At 37.0% G+C, this 24,684-nt stretch overlaps 2 protein-coding genes across 2 annotated transcripts; one reads left to right on the plus strand and one right to left on the minus strand.

Annotated features, from left to right (window-relative positions):
• The first annotated feature begins 10,565 nt into the window (after nucleotides 1-10,565).
• LOC110774936 (pentatricopeptide repeat-containing protein At3g18970) lies at nucleotides 10,566-12,372 on the plus strand. Its single transcript, XM_021979534.2, has one exon. The coding sequence runs from the start codon at nucleotides 10,663-10,665 to the stop codon at nucleotides 12,052-12,054; it is 1,392 nt and encodes a 463-aa protein (XP_021835226.1). The 5' UTR covers nucleotides 10,566-10,662; the 3' UTR covers nucleotides 12,055-12,372.
• Nucleotides 12,373-12,575: 203 nt separating this feature from the next.
• LOC110774937 (light-inducible protein CPRF2) lies at nucleotides 12,576-24,478 on the minus strand. Its single transcript, XM_021979535.2, has 6 exons — nucleotides 23,837-24,478; nucleotides 22,297-22,393; nucleotides 18,592-18,766; nucleotides 16,557-16,632; nucleotides 16,341-16,466; nucleotides 12,576-13,190 (listed from the first exon to the last, which is right to left on the minus strand). Exons 1-6 carry the CDS (start codon nucleotides 24,272-24,274, stop codon nucleotides 12,774-12,776), a joined length of 1,329 nt encoding a protein of 442 aa, XP_021835227.1. The 5' UTR covers nucleotides 24,275-24,478; the 3' UTR covers nucleotides 12,576-12,773.
• Nucleotides 24,479-24,684: the final 206 nt, after the last annotated feature.

A 24,684-nucleotide genomic window follows, 5' to 3' on the forward strand; every position in this document is an offset into this window, starting at 1 on the left:
TACAATATACCATTCACCCATTCATTTATCAATGAATGACCCACATAGCTGGTTAGTAGAACATATTATGCATCACATAAATATTTGCATCAATTAATCAAGGCTTCCAATAATCTACCAATTATTCAATCCTTATTAATTCTAATCAAGTTGTTTTAACCTTAAAGGAATGTAGACCTAATTAAGAGTTTATGACTAAAGCACTCCCACTTAAACCAAGAAATTTACATGCTTTACTAATTTTAAACATAAAATTGTATTTCCTAGTCTAACCGGAAACACACAAATTTAATTAAAATTTAAAGCTCATATAAATTATTATTTGAATCCTTTAATTAATTTTCAGTTTACAAAATTAATTAATTTAAATTTAATCAAGGTTTTAATTTTAGTAAAATAATTAGTATAAATAAAATTTATAATAATTAAATTATTCAAAATAAAATTCCGAGAAAAAATTAAATTAAGAATTTTAAATTTAATTAAAATCGTTTTTCCAACTGAAAATCAAAATTAAATTTAAAGCGTATCAATCGGGTCAAGACGAGGCCATGGGCTTGCGCCCATGCCCGTCGAGTCCACGAGGCAGCATCGCCCCTCTCGAGTGATCGCGCAGCAAGACACGAGCAGCCACGCGCAAACGCAGCAAGCCAAGCAAGCCACGCTTGCGCAGCAGCTTGCTCGCTGTGTCGTAGCGCAGCAGCTTGCTCGATGGCTTGTGGCGAGGCAGCGCTCGCTGTGGGCGAGGCATCCCTCGCTGCCCGCGCGCAGCCTCTTCTCGCATATGCCTTGCCTCTCGCCCATCCGCCCATGCCTCGTCGCAGCACTCGACGCAAGGCAGGGCTACTGCCTTGTGCTCGCGTGCCACATGCTTGCTCGCTGCATACGTACCGCATGGGCGACGAGCTCCCTTGCTCGTCGTCGCATGCCCGCACTATACAACACCCCTTAAGGGTAACACTTAGAGTCCATTGCTTTGTGCGTGCAAGTTTCATGAGCGGATTTCATAAAACATCAAAACTTTTTAATTTAAATTTATAGACGAATTATTACATCATATTAATTTCATAAATTTAGGGTGAAAAATCGAAATTTTATTATTCAAATTAATTTCCGTTCAAGTTTATTTTCATGGATTCAAATCTAGGTCATAAAATTAAAAAAATTTCCAAATTTAACTAATTTTATGGTGGTTTTAATCATGAATTCCTAATTAAATTGTCAATTAATTATGAAAATCAAATCAAATTCTAAATTATTCGAATTTCAACAAATTAATTACAATTACAAATTAGGTTGTATAATTAACAAGCTTAGGCATTAAATTTGTTAAACATATACAGTTGGTCAATCATAGATTCAAGATTTACAAACAAGAATCGCAAATATTTAATTTAACATCTTAAAAATTACAAATTTTGCGATCGAAAAATTAAAACCTCTGAAAAGTCATAGTTAGGCTTCGAATTTGGGAATTCTGGGTTCGGAAACAAATCTATGATTTTAGTCAAAATTTTAAAACGCCGTTTACATGCGAAATTCACTATAAAATTATACGATTCCGACCATTATTGATTAAACTGCCGAAAATTCTGCAAACATATAATTAAATAATCGCACGAATTTGCAATTAATTACAAAAATCGAAATTAATCACCCCTTTAATTCATTGCAAATGTATAAAATTTAACCATGTTAACTATAATTTATTATGGAATTAATTAGAGGCTCGTGATACCACTGTTAGGTTATGATACATATAAAGCATATATATTTCATGCGGAAAAACCATAAAGTCAGGAATCCAAATTAATTGCCACATAACAATTAGCATAACTTAGGATGCATACATTTGTAGCGTGCCCTCCCTAGCTGCTCCCGAACCGAACAAGAACAAGTTTAGGACTCCAAGTGTAGTCCCTCCGTAGATAGTCCACAGCACGTTCGGATCCGCCTTATATTTAATTAATTAGAATTCAACCTAAGGTTTTTAGTTATTCGAATATAATTGTGGCAAATTATTATCTTAGTTTTAACCTTAAAACTATATGAATACTTGAATTGGGTGATTATAAATTGTGAATGCCATCACCTATTTATAGGGTTGGAATAATTGAATTAGAAATCTACTAGGTTTCAATTAATCTAATCCTATTAGAATTAGACATTAATTAAAACTAATAAGTTAATGTTCAATTCAACAACTAACTCTAGTAGCTTTAGGAAATTTAATCTTTAATCTAATCCTAATTGCTTAAGGATTCGACGTATGCACGAACTCAACCAACACACGCACGCACAACCCACGAGGGGAGCTGGACGCGCGCGCGCACGGAGCAGGCTCGGCCAACAGCGTTGTCGCCCATCGCTTGGGCGCGCCAGCCTTGCCTTGCTCGCTGGGCATGGCCTTGCGTGCTGCTTAGCTGGGCCTGCGTGCCTTGGCGGGCTGCTGTGCTGCCTTGCGCGCATGGGCTTGCTAGGCGCAGGCCTGGCTTCGTGCTGGGCCTTGCGTCTAGCAAGCTCGTCCGATGTTTATTTCGTACGAAGCGCTTCCGATTAATTTTCCGATTCCGGAATTCACTTCCGATTCGAACAATATTTAATATTTCCGATTCCGGAATTAATTTCCGTTTCGAACAAATATTTAATATTTCCGATTCCGAATATATTTTCCGATTCCGATAATATTTCCGATTCCGACAATATTTCCGTTTCCGGCAATATTTCCGATTCCGGCAATATTTCCATTTCCAATAATATTTTCCGATGCGTACAATGTTTCTGTTTCCGGAAACATCTACGACTTGGATAATATTTATATTTCCGATACAATCCATATTTCCGTTTCTGGCAAATATCATCGTTTTCGGAGTATTCATAATTTGCATTTTGACGATTTCAGCTCCCACTGGAACCGAGATCCGTCGATTCCGAATATCCATAAATGGAGTATTTAATTCACTTAAATACTTGCTCCGTTCACGTGCTATTTGTGTGACCCTGTGGGTTCAGTCAAGATTAAGTTGTGGATTAATATTATTAATTCCACATGAACTGAAGCGGCCTCTAGCTAGGCATACAGTTCACTTGATCTCACTGAATTATTAACTTATAATTAATTAATACTGAACCGCATTTATTAGACTTAGCATTGAATGCATACTTGGACCAAGGGCATTATTTCCTTCATGTACATGAGTACATGACATGTCATAGGATTTGTGGATCCAAACCATGCTTGAAATAAATGCTAGCTTATGAAATCTAAGTATGGATTTAAGCAAGCAATTGGGAATTGGAACTGTATTTTAGTGAAGCTAATAAATATTTTAGTTTCATAAAATGTACTTGATTCTTATAGATATATAAGAAGTTTAGTGGGAGTACGTAAAACTCAATTGGTCCTATGTGTATCACACATATCTCTCTATTGTAAAATAACATTCAAATGCTAATAACTTAGATTTGAAAATTATTTATCAATGTTGGACCAAGGCGAAACTTAGTACATACTGGGTACTAAGATCTATTTACAAAGATGTTAGAATATTATTTTAGATTAAGTAATGACATTTACTAAATCAAACAAGAAAGACTCCATTGGAGATATTCGACCCATATGAATAAATCTAAGTAAAGAATGTTTGAACTATGTATAAGCATTTACTAAGTTAAACATCAAAGAATCTAGATGAGATTCTTTACCTATATTATACATTAAATAATGTAGCTAGATATATTCAGTATCTATTGAAACTGAATGAGCTAAAGTCACATGAATATAATTCAATTGGGAATTATTCTGCAAAAGAATTTATCATGTATGATATAATATGAGGATCGCCGAAAATGTATCGTATGGCTTTAGGCATAACGAACATATACCGATCTCTATTGGTCTAAGTAAAGATCAATTAGATTGAGATCAAGAAAACTTATGGTACTTGAAAAGGTACATAGGAATAGTTCTTGATTCAAGGAAATGAAGATATGCTATATATTGATGCTACACGCATAAACACTGGCAAAGGATCAAGCAAGATCCCTTTGGAGTTAACCATTGGCAAGAACGAGCTATATGCATCGTGGTTTGAAATGGCAACATGGATTGGAGACCATGAGTTGTTGCGTGGGAAATTAAACATTAATTTCTATGTTCAGAGATACAGATGGAAAGTCTTCCACATATCTGTGAACTGCTTGGATAAATAAATCCAAACAAAGCATCAACAGCAACCTATACAGTTTAAGTAAAAGTAATTATTGCCTAATAAGCAATGAAACAGAGTTGTTTATGTTAAAGAGTTCTTCACTTAACTTGGGTAGATCACATGTCTGCTGGCTTGATGGTTCTTCATTGCAAAATGCGTAGAACCACTCTTGAAGCAAGAAAGACTAGATCACAAAATAAACATACTCAAAAGATCTGATCATCCTATCTCGAAAGGCATTCGATGAAAAGGATATTAAGATTGGCAAAGCATGATAACCAAACCTATGCAACAAGTGAAATACAACACTCACATTGTGGCACTGGAAGTCAAACATAGTTTTGAATTCCATTAATTGTTTTAAAGATGGGTTCGAGGCCTATGGTTGTAAAACATTCAGGTTAAACATCTATCATATATGAAATGTATTTTCATACTCCATTAATCTTGGTTTAGTATTAAATGATGACTCCTTTTAATTTGAAAATATATTCAAGATAGACTGTCAGGGCCCGTCGTGTGACTAAGAAATGTCTATCAAGTGAACTTGAATGTCAAAAGTTGAAAATGGTCCCTGGTCGGAAGTTTTCTATAAAGGTGGACGCATAAAAAACACTAGACGACTAGAATGCAAGATGACTACTAGTTATGTTCCTTGAACTATGTGGACATGGCAATGTCGCAATCATTTGCATATATACTTACTTGAAAAGATTAGTATCGGACAGACCTATGAAACTTTACTGTAAGAGATAAAAATCTGTCATAAGTAAATTTCATTACATTATTAGACACTAATCCTCAATACATGAGTGATTTGAGATTACTTGTTTGAGAACTGGTTACTTTGACGTTGTCAAGCGTCTCACCGTAAAAGGAGACTATAACGGCAACGCTTAGGTAATCACCTATCAAATGAAGTCTAACCTCAAGATCACAAGATTGGGATTGTCCTCCCATAAATCGGGATGAGATGCTGAAAGTTGTACAAGGCCACTCGGAGAGCTAGAAACTGAAAAATGAATGGTCGTGCTCAGATGAATCATGGGCTATGATTATCTGTTTATTTGATCAGTTGAACTCTGAAACCGAGAAATACCTCTGGACATAATAAGGATGACTACTCTTACCTTATGTTCATGAGCAGGCATCAAGCGACAAAGGAATTAGGAAATGCACACTTGTCACTAAGGACAAGTGGGAGACTGGGGTCCAAGTATGCATTTAATGCTAAGTCTAATAAATGCGGTTCAGTATTAATTAACAAGTTAATAATTCGGTGAGATCAAGTGAACTGAATGCCTAGCTAGAGGCCGCTTCGGTTCAAGTGGAATTAATAATATTAATCCACAACTTACTCTTGACTGAACCCGTAGGGTCACACTAATAGTACGTGAACGGATCAAGTATTTAAGTGAATATATTATTCATTAAGTAATCTATTTATGATCTTTTGGAAATGACGGATCTCGGTTCCAGTGGGAGCTGAAATCGTCAAAAGGAAAAGTAAAGAATATTCGGGAAATGAAGATATTTGCCGGAAACGAAAATATCGTTCATGACGGAAATATAAATATTATCCAAGTCGTAGATGTTGCCGGAAACGGAAACATAGCTCGTATCGGAAAATATTATCGGAAATAGAAATATTGCCGGAAACGGAAATATTACCGGAATCGGAAATATTGTCGTAAAAGTAAATTATTTCAGGAATCGGAAATATTAACGGAAACGTAAATATTTGTTTGAAAAGGAAATGAATTCCGGAATCGGAAAACGAATCGGAAGCTCTACGAGCGACAAGCCGACAAGCGAGTCGGCCCATCGCTCGACAAGCAAGGCAGCAGCCATGGGCCGCGCCCTGTGAGAAAGGAAGCAGCCATTGGCCACGCCAAGCTACAAGCAAGGCAGCGGCCTCACGGGCCGCGCCAAGCTGCAGGCAAGGCAGCAGCTCATGGGTCGCGCCAAGCCTGCAACAAGGCAGCAGCGCATGGGCTGCACCCAGCCAGCGAGCAGCGTGTGCAAGGCATGCCGAGGCATGGGCCGCAGCGCATTGGGCCGAGCAGCAGGCACACCAGCGTGGCCCTTGTGGCTGTGTTGGGTTATTTCGTCTTGGGCTCCAAGAAATATCCGATTTTTTAATTCCCAAGTAACCTTGGATTAAGTATTCCTAGTTTTACTGGAATTCAAATAATTAAGAGTTTAATTAATGTTGCAATTCTAATTGAATAAGAATTTCAATCCTAGTAGGTTTGGTAATTCTATTCCTAGTGAAACTCAAATTCCTTATTTCCTACACTACAAATATAAGGCTAGGGCCTCATAATTATATACATCAATCGAATTGAAAACATATTCTTTATTCCCATTGTGTTCAAGGGAGAACATAATACAAGCCTACCCGAATACATAAAACCTTAAGTAAAATCCTAGTTGGTTGAACCTAAGGCGGATCCGTACGTGTTGTGGACTTTCTACGGAGGGGCAACGTTTGGGGCTCTAAAGACTTGTTCTTGTTCGGTTCGGGAGCAGCTAGGGAAGGCACGCATCACATTGTATGTCACCTAAATTATGCTAATTGACTATGTAGCAATTGATTTGGATTCTGGCTTTATGGTTTTCCGCATGAATTATATTATTGTATTATTCATAACCTAACATGGACGACCAATGACTAATAAAGATTAGATTGCAAGTTGATTTATAGTTCAGTTTCTTGAACTAAATGGACTGGATGTCAGAAATTATTTGCATAGATACTTATTGGATGTTGTATCGGATTGACCATGAGAACACTTTAAGAGATTAAAGTCATGTCATAAGTAGTTCTCATTAATGGTGATTCGAACCTATATATTCCTCAGAACCTGAGTAGTTATGGCTGCTTGTTTGAGAATTAGTTCGCTTTGATGCTCGCTAGACGTCGCACCGTAAAAGGAGACTATAAAAGCAATTATTGGGCGTATTGTGAATCAAACTAAGTTGTTCATAAGTTACAATAAGGGATTGTCCTCCTATATTTGATAGGGTATGGTGTTGTTGTTGTACAAGGCCTCTCGAAGAGTTAGATACTGTGAAAATGCATGACCTTGCTCAGAATGGTTAAGGCTTAACCTTCTGTAAAAATTTAACAGTTGAACTCAGTAATTCGAGAAACACTTCTGGACCTAATAAGGATGGCTTGGATCTTACCTTAATTATGTTCAGTAACACTAAGAAACAAAGGAATCGGAATGCACACTTGTCTGAATGACAAGTGGGAGACTTAAGGAAATACGTCCTGCACCCAAGGTGCATTAGTCTAATACCAAGGTTCAGATTAATTACAAACAATTAATTCAGTGAGATCAAGTGATCGGAACAGCTAGCTGGAGCAATGCTTTATTAGTGAGTTCTAATTTATATTAGGCTCACAGCTTACTCTTGACTGAACCTATAAGGTTACACCATTGGCATGTAACAGATCATCGGATTAAATGAATCGGATATTCATTTAATAGCTTTTTGGGAAATTAGTTCGGAAAACATAATTATACGATTTAACATTAGATCGTGAAATCGTATATCGTGATTGTGTATATTCGTAAGCTAGGAGAAATAAATAATCGTGTCGTACGACAATGGATCGTCAAGTACGAAACGATAAATGAATTATCGAATGATAATTAAATAAAGCAAACACGAATGCAATCCCACGAGCAAAGCGCAAGGAGAAAAGGCCCATGGCCTTGCTGCCTTGGCTGTGCATGCACGGAAAAGCAACAGCAGCAGCGAGGCCCATCCCACTGCGTGTTGTGTGTTGTGCGCTTGTGCGAGGCTTCGGTCGTGGGCCTTGCTGGCCGATCGAGCTCTATGCTTGGCCGGTTGGCTTGGCTCACTTGATAGGTTATTATTATAACCTAGTCTAATATGTTTTCCTAATCCTAATGCAAAAATCAAAGTCTAACCTAAGGGAAAAAGAACCCCAAACTCTCTGTGCCTCCATTAGAATTGTCTTTTCCAAAAAGCTAAAATATCTTGAGTGATGTCTAAGCTATTAATCTCAAGACGGATCTGAACGTGTCGGTGAACCAAGTAGAGGAACGACATTTGGAGTTCTTGTTCGTGTTCGTGATTCATTGAACTAGGGAAAACACGCTACAAACGTAAGTCTGCTTGATCTGTACTTTATACATGGTTCCTGACTTTGGGGATTATTCCGCTGCGTTAATACTCCCTTTGTCCCAGAATAGTTGTTACACTCTCCTGGGCACACAGTTTAATGCGATAAGTAGTAGTGTGGTTATCAATTGTTTATTTATTGAAAAAGTAGATGTGATAGGAGTTAGTGGGGTATTTTTCTTAATTGAATGACAGAGGGTGTGGGGAAAAAAATATAGTGGGAAGAGAGAGACAATATAATAATTGTGGGGTTATTCCTATTTTACAAGTGTAACAACTAATCTGTGACGGGCAAAAAAGGAAAGTGTAACAACTAATTTGGGACAGAGGGAGTATGTTTTTAACTGTATTCCCCGACACGCTCATGCATACCCCATGACCAATGATGCAGCCTTGCGCCCAGTGTCAGGGTTGCCCACAATGGTGTATTTCGATGCACCCCGGTGCCTTGACCCCTTCATCGACCCACATTCTGACGATGCACCACGTTGTGTGGTGCACCGCCTATCCTGACGATGCCCGTGGTCGTGCATGCTGTTGCATATGATGATGGGAGACCATCCGTAATAACATGCTAAGAAAACATACGGAGTAGTGTTGAAATCAACATATTAGAGCATCTCCAATGGTTGTAGCTAGAGACTAGCTTGAAATTTATGAAAGTTTCAAGCTCATAGCTAGACCATTGAAGTGAAAATAATAAATTAGCTTGGATATGACAATTAGCTCCCAACAGTTATCAAATAATCAATTGACAAGTGAGACCAATTTAAATAACAAGCTAGTTGCTAGTCATTGAAGCACAAATTAGCTAGAAAATGAAATAGCTTGAAATCTTATGTAGCATAACAAGCTAATTGTCAAATTAGACAATTAGCTTGCCATTGAAATCTTATGTGGCATAACAAGCTAATCTTATGTGTTTATTTTAGAGGTGTCAATTCGGATAACAGATCGTGTTCGGGTAGGGTTCATCGGTTTGGGTTGAAACGGGTTCATTTGGCTACCGGGTCGGATCGGTCGGGTTGAAAAATTAATGGTTCGCTTCGGGTTAGTTGAAAAGGGTTAATATCAGGTTGGGTTTTTGTCGGTTCGGGTTAATATCGGGTCTGATTCATATGGGGTCGCGTTCATGTCAGTTCGGATCATAGTCGGGTTGAATCGGGTCGGATTCATATCGGGTCGGGTCAGATCGGGTCAGATTATAGTCGGGTCGGGTCAGGTCGATTCGGGTTGAAGCACGTCGGGTTGTAAACGGTCGGGTTCATGTCTGGTCAGGTCAATTTAGATACAAATTATAAACAATATCGGGTTAGTACTAAATACGTTTATATTATAATATGGATGTCTTAATTAAGACACAACGACGGTAACTAAAGTTTTAAAGTGTTGAAATTTTAACACTATTAAACCTTAGTGAGTATATAGTATACGACTTAGTTTTATCATAGATTTAACTAATGACCAATAAAATTTATCACTTCGTATTCATGAAACATTTATTGATGAATTAATAACTAATAACGTTATTAATAATCGATAATGAGACCGAATAAGTATATTGGTTTAAGCAGCAAGGAGACTAAAATGTTCAACAACGAAACGAGATAAACAACTTCAATTGTTAATGAATTAAGTCGATTCAATTAAAACAACATGTATCTTGAAATAGTTTGGGTTGCAAACGGGTTACGAGTTCTAAACGGTTCGGGTGGAAACAATTCGGGTTGTAAACGATCCGGGTTGAAACAGTTTGGGTTGTAAACAGTCTGGGATGAAATGGTTCGGGTAGTAAATGAGTTTTTTCCGGGTTGAAACGGCTTGTATTGAAACAAGTCGGGTCATTAACGGTTTTCGGGTTCATTCGATTCGGGTAGAAAAGGTTTGGGTTGCCGCATGACGTTTTGTTATTGGGTTCGGATCTTAATCGGGTTAATATTTTCGAGACGATTCGTGTTCGGGTTGAATATTATCGGATCGGATCGGGTTTCGGGTTCCAGCTCATGGGTTATTAACGGTTCGAGTGTTTAACGAGGGTTAACCCAGCGGATTCAACAGTTCGAGTTGAGGATCGACAGCTCCATTTAATTTTAATTTAACACGCCCCTAAGCTAATCTTATGTGTTAATTTTAATTGAACACGCCCCTAAGCTCCTCGGCCAAACCAATTTGTTAATTTCTGACAGCTCTAATTTGAAGTGCAAATATAAGACCAACCATTCGAAATGTCGAAGTGTTGAACATTTGTTTCCCTCCTCTAGCTTCTGAGCTTACTCCAAGAACAAGAACCATGTCCTTCACACGGAGTTGGATTTTCTCACTCCTTAACAGGAAACCACAATCTCTCAACTATCTAAAACAAATTCATGCTATACTAATCACCGCAAACCTCAAATCTCCCTCTAATCTATCCAAACTTATTGAACAATTTTCCTCTCTCTCTCCTCACCAAGCTTCCAACCATGCCCATCTCATCGTCAACCATAATCAAACAGACTACCAAGTGTTCCTCCTTAACACTTTGATGAAATGCGGCTTACCCAGAGACTCAATTCATCTATTTGCCAAATGGGTTTCAGTTTCCTCCATTGATTTCGACGATCACACCTTCATTTTCGCACTTGGCGCGTGTGCTCGGTCCCCTTCTCTATCGGCGATATATGAAGGAAGACAGATACATGCTTGCGCTATCAAACTCGGGTTTATCCCTGATCTTTTGGTGTCTACAACAACAATACATTTCTATTGTACCAATGGGTATATTGTTAACGCCAGGAACCTGTTCGATGAAATGCCTATGAGAAGTCATGCCACTTGGAATGCGCTTATAACAGGGTATTCCTCGCAGAAAAAGGAACCCCATAAGAATTGTATCAAGGCATTGGTGTGTTTTAAGGACATGTTGGTTGCTGAATCGATAGAAAAACCTGATGGCATGACAATGGTTTGTGTGCTTTCTGCTGTTTCGCAGTTAGGTTCTCTGGAGAGTGGGAGTAGTGTTCATGGGTATATAGCGAAAAATATTGACCCTGTAAACGATGTGTATGTTGGAACTAGTCTGGTTGATATGTACTCTAAATGTGGGTGTATAAGTATCGCGTCTGAACTTTTTGCTACGATGAAGGAGAGGAATGTGCGTACTTGGACAGCAATGGTCACAGGACTAGCATTCAATGGGAGAGGAAAAGAAGCAAAAGAGCTAATACATGAAATGAGGAGATTTGATGTGAGGCCAAACATGGTAACCTTCACAAGCATGTTATGTGGTTGTCGTCATTCAGGACTTGTTGAAGAAGGTCTATATTTGTTTCATAATATGGAGAAGGAATTTGGTGTCACGCCTCAGATTGAGCATTATGGATGTATAGTTGATCTTCTTGGAAAAGTCGGTTACTTGAGAGATGCTTATGATTTTATAGTTGAAATGCCTTATGAAGAGAATCCTGTTTTGTGGAGAAGTTTGCTTAGTTGGTGTAGGCTTCATGGCGATATATTGATGGGGGAGAAAGTAGGGAAGATACTCTTAAAGTTCCAACGAGATTTACAGCAACCCAGCAACGATTATGTAGCTCTTTCAAATGTCTATGCATCGGCTAACAGGTGGGAAGATGTGGGAACAATTAGGGAAGAGATGAAGTTCAAGGGCTTACAAATCAAACCTGGTCGTAGTGCTGTCTACTGAATGGTTCTGGTTTAACTAAAGGAAACCGTTGTATACGACCATTGTTGACTGTTGAATGATCTAGTTTAGACGTTGAGATATTTGCGAAAGGATACATTGAAACAACACCATCGAGTGGGTGCCTGAGCGCCTGTTCTTTCACTTCTATATATGATGGGCTTGTATGGACAGCATGAAATTTTGCTTGATTACAGAAAACTTGAACCGTTTTATTTTTCAAATTCTCAAGATTGTGCAGTGTACAGAGTTCAAAAAAGTTGTATATGAAGTACTTTATTGGTTCAACAAGAACCATAATATTAACAGGGAATCAATCAATTTCTGACTTCTCAACTTTTTTACAGAGTATAAATTTTGTATATGTTAGATAGACCAGATTTTACTCACAGATCAACTTAGCTCAAATTATCAAGCTGGACCCTTGAGTGGGGCGAAGGATTAGGAGAAACCCGGTCCCCTTAAGAACCTAACACCTAAAGATCACAAGGTATAAATCCTACAAACTAGAAGAAGCATATAGGTAATGCTAATACATAAATAAAATAGATTAGACGGCAAGACAATGCCGTAGCTCATGCTATTTGGCAAATCAAGACCAATACAGAACTTGCGGTCCAATATGCAATGACAGGAAATAACAACATTACTTTTACACGACAATGGCAGATCCAGTAATGGATCTGAAGAAATACATAGGACAATGGCTATTGGTTGCATGACTACTGCTCAGCACCACCACCACCACCACCACCGTGTGGTTTACCTTGATCCATCCCCCCACGAATCCGTTTCTGGAGGTGCTCTAAGCTAGCAACTCTTTGCATCGACGCAGTTCTTCCAATTTTGCTGCCACCCAATACATGTGTAGCAACATTTTGCAGCACATCATCAATAGAAGAAATGTCAGCGACACCATTGTCAACTCTTGGATGGGAAGCGGGAAGAGGATTATCAACAGGTTGATAATAATGAGGTTGTTTGGGGTCATCTTGCACCGGTACAGCAGCATCAGCTGAGTCAGAAGGACAAGGGCTCCCACCAAAAGGTGCCATTCCCATAGCTGAAATTTCAGACATAGCCTGCAGCAAGGGGTTCATCCCTGTAACTCTTTTCACTGTCTCCTCTGCCATTTTTACCTGAAGAACAAATTTTTATTAACTAGGGAAACCAGATATAAACAACTTTTAGTTCCAATCTATATACATCTACATCTACATCTATATTTTAAACAGGATTTACTTGCCACCTATCCTCCCATTAGCATTCCATTTTATTTTTACAGCACATTTCAGGATTCTTGTTAAACTTTGCTGCTGGTTTCTTCGTACGCTTCACCTTCCCTTCTGTTACTAAATGGAACTGAAGCATTAATCAATGAATCAGAGTAATGGAAAGTTGGAAACAGAGGAATCAGAAACTGTAAGAACCCCACTCCCCACTCTTTAACTCTGGTTATCTCTTAAATTCTGGTTTCAGTTAACACACAATAGAGCTTTGCATCGGTTCCAAGGTAACTTTCCCGGAAAAACTATTCCATCAAAAAAAGGACTAAGACAAGCCGCGCCTTTTCTCTTTGGGACCTTAGACGAGCTCAACTTTCTATGGCTCCGCATTCTTTCGTGCAGCAGCTTCCCCTTAAGACTCTCGTTGATCTCGTCTATCAACAGGTGGAGGTCGAAAAAAAGATCGTCTAATTTTTTGGAGCTTGAAACCTATCAATATCCACAGTAACCTATTCTGTTTTAAATTTCGATTCTAATCATGTGCAATTATCAGTGTCTCTTGGTATCCAACTCTCTCTGTTCACCCATATATTTATCTTCATGACTCTTTCTTCTGTTATTGTTGTCCATCTTATGTTTTCATTCATTATTATGATCATTCATTTGCAGATAATTTACACCTTGTACTTGACATTTTGGTTGCTCCATAATCAGGTAACTGGTTTGTTTTTATGTGTCAATGATTTTAGTTGTTGCTTTGAGTACTAGTATTGGTAATTTGTTGTGTCAATTTCAACCATTGTTCCTTCTGATAGTTTGTTTTTCCACGTAATGAAATTTGTATAACTGGTGCAAAGAATCAGTGAATGTATAAATAGTCCCTCACCTTCTCATGTTTAATTGCATCAATTATCAATCTTCTTATGCACTTGTACATGGGAAAAAATAATAACTTTGCATCCATGCTACTTAAACCCTCATTTGGCTCGTAAACCAATAAAAAGTAGGCATACGAGTCACACATCTAATGTTGACAACTATATTAATTATTTTGGCCAAAACCAATTTCTTGACCATCATACTTAAACAACAGCTAATGTATTTTAAAGTGTATTATTTCTACGGAACGGAGTGAATAAGTTTCTAGATTTTGCTTTTGGTGATTTGGCTAATAGTAGTGACGTAGGAGAAGAGGAAATTAAAGTCGTTGCTCCATTTTTCATACCTTTACGATCTTAAGTAGGTTAATACAATTCCGTGGAAACATAAAATCAAGATGTAAAGGTCAGCCAAAACTGGCAAAAGGAACGAATGGAGTAGTTGACTTTACTATTTTAGATTTTGAATCACCTTTGTAATCTTCCCTTGTGGACTCCTAATTTCAGGTAATTATATGATATTTTATACAATGATGGATTGCAGCTTTGGGACACCCCATTTACATATATCCTTCTTTGATATTTTTCAAATTGGTGAGCTATATACTGTGTTAACTTTTAAGAGTCTATCCGATGTGTCTATAACACTATGCCAATTATAAAGAAAAGAAGTCAAAGGTTTTATCTACACTTGTATTCCACATTATGGAAGAGTCCGAGGAAATAAGAATAGAAGATTGCTATTTACACGTCTATGAGTAATTATGTTTTCCATGTTTTGTGTCCTTTTTCTTTCTCAAACACCAACACCATGTGGTAACTAGCATTGACTTGGTTAATGGCATTTCTAAATTATGCTTGTGCATTTTCTTTAGAAAGGGATCATGGGGATCTAGAAGATGTTATGGCAGAACTAAAAGTGCCATCAGAACTAATCGCTAATAATGTTTTAAACCTAATTTGGTTGATCAACTTGGTTCATAGGGTTCAAGCGTCATCTAAAATAATAGGTGATTGTCGTTTTAAGTAGTGAGAAACACTGTCTCAGCTTCTGATGTGGCATGTCTTTCATATTTTTCCGTTGATCTAAAGCAAAACAACTTCTCTTCTATGCACAACATGAAACCTATCTCACGATTATGATTTCCCGAACTTATCTACCTATACTTTATTTAACCATTCTTGATAGCAAGAATCACCTACTATTTCATAAATCGAGCTATTAGCCCGTTTCTCTCTCTTGAAATGCATTAGGAACAACACAGTTACGCATATTTGTTCAGGAAGTAGCTACTTACAAATCATTCATATGAAAAATCAGGGCTCTGATTATATATGTATGTCAAGATTGATGAATATTGTTTTACATTTGATAATCCCAGTTCCCTAAGGGATAGCCTTCTTCAAAAAATTCCTCCCTTTTTTAATTCCCTAATATAAGTTCTATAGGATTGTAGTGCTATTAAGGCCATTCGACTTATTTTGACTTACTTTAAACAAATTAAGTTAATACGAGTTTAAATAAGTTAAGACAAAATAAGCTTTTTCAAACAATTACAAGCACAAATCAGTTTATTTCAGACAAAATAAGTTAATTTTGGATAAAATAAGGACAAACAAAATAAGTCGAAAAGAACTGAGCCTCGGCACTTATAATTGCTTCACTGTTAAAATATTGACAACTATAGTCAAATTTTAAATGTAAACAGGACTCTTTTTGCTTTATCGAAGGCGCGTGTGATAATACCATAGTAATTGGTGCTTATGAACAACAATTACGCGTCCATTACAAGAAAATTCTGAATAATTTCACCAATGAATCATTGACCTGGGCGGAGACATTTTTATACTAAGGAATGTATTCATCAACGAGTAAATTCGAATGTATTCATCAACGAGTAAATTCAAATGTATTCAAGGTTACTATTTTGATATTAGTATTGTACAAATTATGTTTGTGATATTAGCCAATTATTTTGAAAGAAGTATCCAAATTCTCAACCATCAGTTATGAATTTCACAAAGCTTTAGCAACTAAAACATTGGCAAGTTCAACACTTAATGTAAAGCACAAACAAATTAAATACATATACTTGCATAAGCTAATCTAAAAGACAAATGTACACTGTGCATCACATGAGTTTTATGAAAACCTGAAATTTGTGCTACACAAGTAAATGCATACCTTTGCCCTTAAAGTTTCCACATCAGCCTTTAAAACCCTATTGTCCACAGCAGCATCATTGAATTTTTGACTTATGTCAGTAAGACGCTTCAATAATGTAGAATTCTCACCTCTTAGCTGCGAAACCTATTTTAAACAGAGGGGTTATTGAAGATGATGAGTATAATGGGTAAAGATACAGAACAATATCAAACACAAATGTTAAACCACAAAAACCTGTGTCTCAAGTTCAGTCAGATGTGCCTGCTTTCTCCTCCTTGAGCGTCTAGCTGACTCTCTATTTGAAAGCATTCTGATTTACAAAACAGTCATTGGTATTTGGTAAACATCACGGTGAGAGTTTATACTAAACCTAACGACATTATTGAACAAAAGAAGAACAACCAAAAACAACCAAAAAGTAACAACTAGAAAATTAAGGCAATAACAAACTAGAAGATCCTAGCCTAGGTCATGGGATCAATACTATGGAGGTTCTTTTTTAACAAATTGGGAAAACCAAATTCAATAGAAATGGAAAACTGAAATAACAACTATGTGACAAATTTTTTCTACAGTTTTTCACTACTTAATAATTAATGGCCATCTTATGACATTTTTCTCTCATTCCTTGTCCAGCCACCACCACAACCACTATCCCCATACTTCCCAACCACCATTTCTACAAATCCTACCCACCACCCTCACAAATCGAACCCACCACCACCTAATCTCACTACTTCCAGTTCCACCCACGACCAAACCCACCCCCACCACTGTTTCTCTGTCACCAATCACCATTCCACAACCCTACATATACAGAGAGAGACAAAAGACCACCCCCACTAATTTTTTATTAAAAATAATATAATGCAATTATGCAAATCAAACAAAAGGACTCAAGGATCTTCAGATCTACAATAATTTTTTTATTTACAAATTGTACTAACAAAACCAAAAAAATATTTATCTAGAAACAACCTTTTTTTGAGGATGTAATCTAGAAAGAACCTCATTTCAAAGGTTTGCACGCTTCCCTCGAGTGAGTTATCGTTGTTGGCGTCCGTGAAGTCTTAGTTTTTTTGGAGGGGAGACAGAGAAATTGAAGTGATGATAGATGGTGGAGGTGATCCTGAATGTTTGTTGGTGGGCTTATGCCATCACGGTGGAAACGGGGGTTGGTGGAGAATCAAATACGAGAGAGTGGGGGGGGGGGGGGGGGAGAGATTAAATAGTTAAATAAGATGGGTAGGTGAGGCTTGAACATCGACCGGACAGGATACTAAGCATGGGTAATAAAGTCATTTATACGAAAGAAACTTTCCCCAAAAGAAAATGTTTAAAGACACTCCAAAAAGGAAAAGGGTACCCAAAAAAAACGGAGGAAGCATTAGCAATCCGTCCATCCAATTCAAAAGTCCTACTTGACTATGCATTGAGAAGACGTGTTTACAAGGAGGATGTGCTAGTGCAATTAGATTGACAATTTCCTATATGGTAAATTTGGTTTACGTAAGAAATTGTAATGTCATATTTACCATCACACCACATTATTTATTACAATTCTACTCAAATCACTTTCTCGCTATAGCGACCAATAAGCTTCACGAGAAGTGGGAGGGGGGGGGGGGGGGGGGGGGGATTAAATGTTTAAATAAGGTGGGTAGGTGTGGCTTTAATATCAAAGGGTTAGCATACTAAGCAAGGTTAACAGTAGTTATTGCAATTTCATTTTAATTACTTTCTCACTATAGTGGCCAACAAGCTTCACGTGAAGTCTAACCTAGCAACACGTCATCCAGATGAATCATGAGGAAATCATGGAAGCATTTCATAAAAGCAGGTGACATCATGCAACTTTGACGCAAATTCAACGACAGAGAAACCTTTGGATGACGCATTGACGGTATGAGAGAAATTAAATGAATCTATAAACTTGCAATAGGAGACAATTTGCGTCAGCACTGAGTTTATAGAAGAGGGAACGTGAAGTCACCCCCCCCCCCCCCAACACACACACACACTCTACAATAGGAAACCAACCAATTGAGGGCTGAAGACAAGCACCTCAGCAGGATCCATGCTAGATATCTTATAATAAATATTTTATCCAAATTATGTTAAGTATTAAAGATCATAATAATTAATGAAATATGTTCCATACTTCCATCAGTAGGATTGGCAGAAAAGATCACGCTGTCACTATCCCAACACCCAGCAGTAGGATGGCAGGAGAATAATTTAATGAAATATGTTCCAAAAAATTACCTACCTCCTCACACGCTTTACATCAGCAGGATCCATATTGTCAGTTTCGCCTTCTAAATCATCATCATCTGACTGATCAGAATCATAACTTGTGGTTTGCTTAGCTTGAGTAACAGGTTTCTTCGGCATGGAGGGAAGGGAAGGAATTCCAATAGGCTTTGCATCCTTATCTTGCGACCCTATGTGGCAGTTACGTGGACAGTCGAAATTAGTAACATGATTTTGGAACTCATCTAACACACAAGCAAAGAAAACAATACATTTGCTTTACAAAAATGAAAATGAGAGTCTAGTTTAGGAACATTTGGCCAACCCAAAATTAATTATTTAGATGGACTTTCTAATTTTTGGGTTTAGCTTATTCTAAAAGTTATAGTTGTCCCAATACAAAGATACATTCAGTTTAAAGTTTAAATAGTTGGAGTTCATTAAAATTGCTATTTTGGGCAGTGAAAGACCTACAAACGTTACTGTTTTTCGTAACTTGTGTGGCCACCAACAACCTAAACAATGGTTATTTGATACACAAAAGTTCAACAAAAACAAAAACAAAAAAACAATCTGTAATTAATTTTAAAAACATTTCAACGGAAAACTTTGAAATCTTTGGATCCACTGTTATTCCTAAGTCATTTTGATGCAAAGATCGAGTTCCTAAAAGAATCCAGCAAGAGGAGATTGAAAAGGAAATAATTAACTTTATCTTTATCTTTATCTCCTTAGGAAGAAACAAAATTAATATCCGTTGTTATTTTTGCGGATTTCTTTTAATATCAATCTACTAAACTTTAAGATGCATATGGTGAGACCTCTGACAATCCTTGAGACAAGATGTGGAAAAGAAAAAAAAATCTACGAATGATTTTAATACTCTTTTTAAGCACGGCGATATTAATTTAGCAACGAAGATCTAACTTTTTGATGATGGGGACGAGAACGAAAAAAGTAACTCGTTGAAGGTTCTTTAGACGTTCTCGGTAATAAATTTCTTCCTCAGAGATACTTTAAAGGAAAAAGTTCCATTGTTCTTGTTCATGATTTATACTCAAGAATCAAAATAATTTGGGTCTTCAAAGAATGACAACTTAAAATTAATCATTAAAATGTACTCTTTTTTTTTACTTGGCTTATTCTACAAGTCAATATTGTAATGGATATATTTTGTGGGCGTATTAGAATATATTTGCACTTTGATACATCCTTTTACTGTTGTAGCAACAAAAACCAATGAAAATAATAAGTTTGGGGAAAGTGGGCAACTGGGCACCATATTTTAGCTTTTTTGGTAGGAAATAAAAGGTTATTTTCGAGACATTCATCAAATAGTGAGTGGACAAATGTGGTTGGATAAGAGAGAATGAGAAAGTAAAAGATAGATTTTCGTTTCCATAAAAAGAATAAAGAAAAATCAGGAAGATCAATGAGGAACATGCCTAAATGGAAAGTAGAAGAATCAATGGAGGACGGATGAAGTAGCTATTATAATTGTTGAGTGGTTTTAGTTAAATTGGCTTCTAGTTAACAATTGACATGTTAGTGGGCTTGGTTTAGTTACATTTGGAATTAGTTTATTTACTTTTTGTTATTATTAAATTAAGTCGAAATATTCTAGAATTAGGTAATTTTTGTTTCTATAGTTTCCAACTGTATAAGGTTGTAATGAATTGAATAATGATACTGAGCTTAGTTGTGCACTTGCTTATTTTCCGAGTTCTTTTAAGATATTCACCTGAGCTTTTATATTGTCTTATTTTCTCATTACTAGGAGCGATTCATAAACCCTTTAAACTCACGTTTAGGGATTTATCCTTCATCATTATATTTGGGTCGCTCGATCTGTATAAGTTACATGCAACTTTTGGATATGCATGTAGCCAGTTCAATAAGCACTCCCCAAATGGAATTATACAATCAACATACATCAACTCCCATAAAAATCAATCATATCTTCTAAATTTTCTGCCTTGAGAACAGAAACAAGGAAGTCCCAATTGCTTGCTTATTTGCTGCAACAACAATTCGCCGGGAGAACTCATATTCCAGCAACACCTTCACCATAGCATAACATACCGCGTCATATCATAGACATACAATTGATTCCAAAATACCATTGTTATGTTCAACCACGGTCACTACAGCCATGCTTCATAGAAACACTTACTTACAGCTTCAGATACCGAACTTAAGGAAACACTAACTATACCATACTTGAGAAAACGCTAACTTATAGCCTTCAATCATGTCTTGCAAATAACTCGGAGGACGTTTGGTTCAAAGATCGAAATGGAATGATATCAGAATGGGAACCTGTAGTTTTGGATTGAGAATCAATTATTAATTTAGTTGTCTTCAGAACGAGGAATTATTTTCCTGAAATGGTATTCTCTAATTGAACCATAAGTCAAAATTACTACTCTCTTCTTCCCTTAAAGATTGCCCTAATTTCCATTTTGGTTTTTCCCTTTGAGTTTGTACCATACATTTTTGGTATGTGGTTCTCACTTGTTTCTCCTCTTATACTCAATATTTAATGTTGGAACAAGGCAAACCTCCCGACCCACTTGCTTTTATTTTTCCCAAATCGTAAAAAAAAATGTGGGGCAATCTTTAAGGGACGGAGGGATCAAATGTGCAAAACCCACATTCTAAAGATGCATCATCAGTTCATGTGGTCCCTTTAACCCAGAGGAAGAGACTACAGATTATCCAACAAAATGAATGGTCCTAAAATGTTAAAAGGAAGATTTAGCGGCCAAATCCTTACCTTCAAATAATAAATAGTTCCCAAAAGTTTTTTTTCTACTTAGAAAAATCCATTACCCAAAACCAACAGTCTCTTCACTCGACGAGTTATCATATTTTTGAAAGACTTACTCCAGTTTTGGAAGCAACAATAAATCAACAATGGCAATAGTGGAGACTGGTGAAGACGTAAGAAAGAGGTAGGATGGGGGAGGATGGTGAGAGTAAGAGGAGGATGGACGTAGTTTGGTGGGCTGCTGGCGTACCAGTGTGATGGAAAGAGGAGGATGTGGATGTAATCTCATTATCAGAAAGGTGGGTGTAAGACTTAGCGAGTTAGGGAATGGTATGGAATTTTATTTTTATACCCTACCTAGCTCAAGCTTACAGTTGAATCTGGTTTTGGGTATCAACTCCATTCCTTCGATTTCTATAACACGACCAAACAGCCCTTTAGCTCGACCCAGCTACATCAGAACTATGATAGCTAAGAAACATATGTAGCAGAAATTGTATACCACAACATCCAATGGCGGATTTTGGCAAAAAAAATAAAGGGGCTAAGGGTTGAAACTTCATCCTATTGTTCAATACAAGTGCACTCAAGCATTACACCAGGACATTTTTTATGTACATTTTATATTCACAACTAAATATTCAAAAAAGTAATAAGGGCAAGCTCCAACCGACCCCGGTGAAAGATCCTCCCCCGACAATATCGATATTACCCAATGGCCAATGCCTATAAAGAAACTGCTGCATAGGTGAGAAAAACATTTCATACTAAATGTCATAAACAGGTAAAATTCCACAAAAGAATACCAGACGTTGTTAACTGACTTCAATATAGAACTCCTCTGAGTCCTCTCCACACAAGTTTTACAAATAAATGAAGATACTCTGTGGTGCATAAAATAAGAAAGTGAAGTTCCCTATATTCAAAGGCTAGGCATCTGTAGACACAAACCTTTACATGGAGGAATGGAAGCTGGTCGTGAATCAGCTGAACCCTGTGTTACACTTTCTGCTGCACCAGCTGCATTTTGATTTATAACAAAGGGTGCCTGTTGACATAGATGAGAAGGAATTAGATGATAAATTACCATAAAATGAAAATAGTGAAAGGTGCCTTCTTACCAACGCACGAAAGAAAAATATATGGGTTAACGAGAGTGAAAAACTGAATTAATGGACCAATACAAAACTAATGCTAATATTGTGGCCTGGCAGGTTCAAATTCATGCGAAGAGACTGCAATTTTTGTTAGTTGTCTACACATTGACGTCGAAGAAGATGAGGCCATAGACAATATTCTTGGCACATGGAAGCTACATTAGAATTTAAAGGTAGCAAGAAGGTGAAAGTTCAAAGTGAAGATGCCTCAGTCTGCATAGGTAAAGAGCATAAGCAAAAATCACTCAAATCAAAATACTTTAAAGCTGAAACAACACTATTATTACTGTACAATTATGAAAGTCCTTGTTCCTGACAAACTGATGCAAACAACAAGTACATAGCAATCTCAAGGATAGTTCAAGGTTTACGCAAGTTACTAATGTAGATGAAGATAACCAACTTTGGCCATTCTTCATTTATAAGAAAAGAGAAATCGCAAAACATGATATTCAATAAACATTCAATTTAAACAAGCAAAAAGTATACTTCCACACTAAATCCAACTCCTCCACACAAATTTTTGAATAATTAAAACCCATATTGAATGCATCACAGAAACCGACGCAGCATTTTGAGTTCCTCCCGTGATTCAACAGATGAAATTCAAAAGGTATTCAGCAGATACTAGCGGGGTCTTAGAACCAGCAATCTAGCAACCAAAACATAAAAAGACTGATCAAATTCCACAAGCTCGGCCAACTAAAAATAAGATCAACTCTTCTGCCACTTCCTTTAAATTTCGATCCATAATTCTTCTTCCAAGTTGCACCAAAGAAAAACTAATGGCAGTAAGGCATTAAATAAATTGATTAGTTTTCACTGAAAATAGCTTTGAACTTGAACAAAAAAAATTATAAATTTGAAGCCCTTCGCCAAACCAAACACTATAAACAGATAAAAATCTTTAAATCTTTTAGGAAAAGCCACAGCCCATCAAATCAACCAGCAGTTAACCTCAAAGTTAAGCCTCAAAATCATAAACAAAACACCCACATCTAACCAAACATCATTAAACCCTCGGAATAGTAAAATACACCTCAAATCGATTAAAACGGGTGAAATAACACTTAAAACACAATTGAGAAACTAATCATTTAAATATGATCATAATAAATCCCAAAAAAGCTCAGACAAAAATCAATTCCTCGACAAAATGAAATCGACAAATTAATTAAATTAAACAAACCCCACAAATCAAAGCTTCAACAAAATGAAACAAACAAATTAGTTAAAGTTTCAAAAAACCCAAAATCTTGAGACAAAAATCAGGCCTCGACATTTTGCAAAAAACATAGAACAACAAAACAATTTAAAAAATCAGAAAGAATTACCCTAGTCAATGCGACAGCAGCACAAGCCAAATTAAGCTTGCTTTTAAGAATTGCATGATAATCTTCAGAATCAACGGGAACACTCGATCCTTGAGAAATCAACGGCGCCGTCGAATTCCCCAACGATTGACCGTCACTACTAACAGCAACCGGAGATTGAGAGCTAAAATCGTTATTATTATATTTACTGGTGACATCGGTGGTTGCAACGGCGGCGGAGGTGAGAGGAGAATCCTTGATCTCAACGACGTCGTTTTCAACAAGAGATTTAGAAGAAGAAGAATCAGAAAGAGGAGAAGCTTCCTGTAAGAACCTCTCAAAAGCCCACTCGGAGGCGCTTCTGTTCATATGTGGATCTCCGGCGGGTGGCGGCGGTGGAGGTGGCGGCGGAGACCAGAATTGGTCAGAAATGTCTCCTACTGAGAAGACCCTGTCCATTTTTTTTTGCTTTTTTTTTGGGAAAGAGGGATAAGGAATAAAATTCACTTTTTAATAAATTTCTCTCTCCTAATTTCTCTATCTAGCTTTTTTTTAATTATCTGGATGGTGAGGGTATGATTTTTTTGGGTGTTTATGATTTTGATCAGTTTTTTTTCCCGCAAGGGTTGTGGGGTTGGTGGTGGGTATCAGAAAGCTAACGAGGGAATCGTACAAGTAATCTTCCTCTCTTCTTTTTGTTACATTATAAATACAAATTAGGTTGAGTCACGGAGACAAGTTCGGTTCAGAGATTGTTATTTTTTGGTAGATGGATGAGGAAAGCAATATAACGACTCGTAAACGTTGTTGAGTTTGAAGGATTGAGGTGAGAGTGAGGAAAAATATAAGGCATATAAGAATTTGTTTTA

The sequence above is a fragment of the Spinacia oleracea genome, chromosome 4, assembly GCF_020520425.1.
Source record: "Spinacia oleracea cultivar Varoflay chromosome 4, BTI_SOV_V1, whole genome shotgun sequence".
NCBI classification, from domain to species: Eukaryota; Viridiplantae; Streptophyta; class Magnoliopsida; order Caryophyllales; family Amaranthaceae; genus Spinacia; species Spinacia oleracea.

What these genes read in the sequence shown, in the direction of transcription:
- LOC110774936 (XM_021979534.2), top strand. Translation starts at nt 10,663, where the DNA reads ATGTCCTTCACACGGAGTTGGATTTTCTCACTCCTTAACAGGAAACCA.
- LOC110774937 (XM_021979535.2), bottom strand. Translation starts at nt 24,274, where the DNA reads ATGGACAGGGTCTTCTCAGTAGGAGACATTTCTGACCAATTCTGGTCT. An exon ending in TTCCATTCCTCCATGTAAAG is followed by an intron (nt 18,767 to 22,296) that starts GTTTGTGTCTAC and finishes ACTGCCACATAG; the next exon opens with GGTCGCAAGATAAGGATGCA. An exon ending in TGACTGAACTTGAGACACAG is followed by an intron (nt 16,467 to 16,556) that starts GTTTTTGTGGTT and finishes TGTTTAAAATAG; the next exon opens with GTTTCGCAGCTAAGAGGTGA.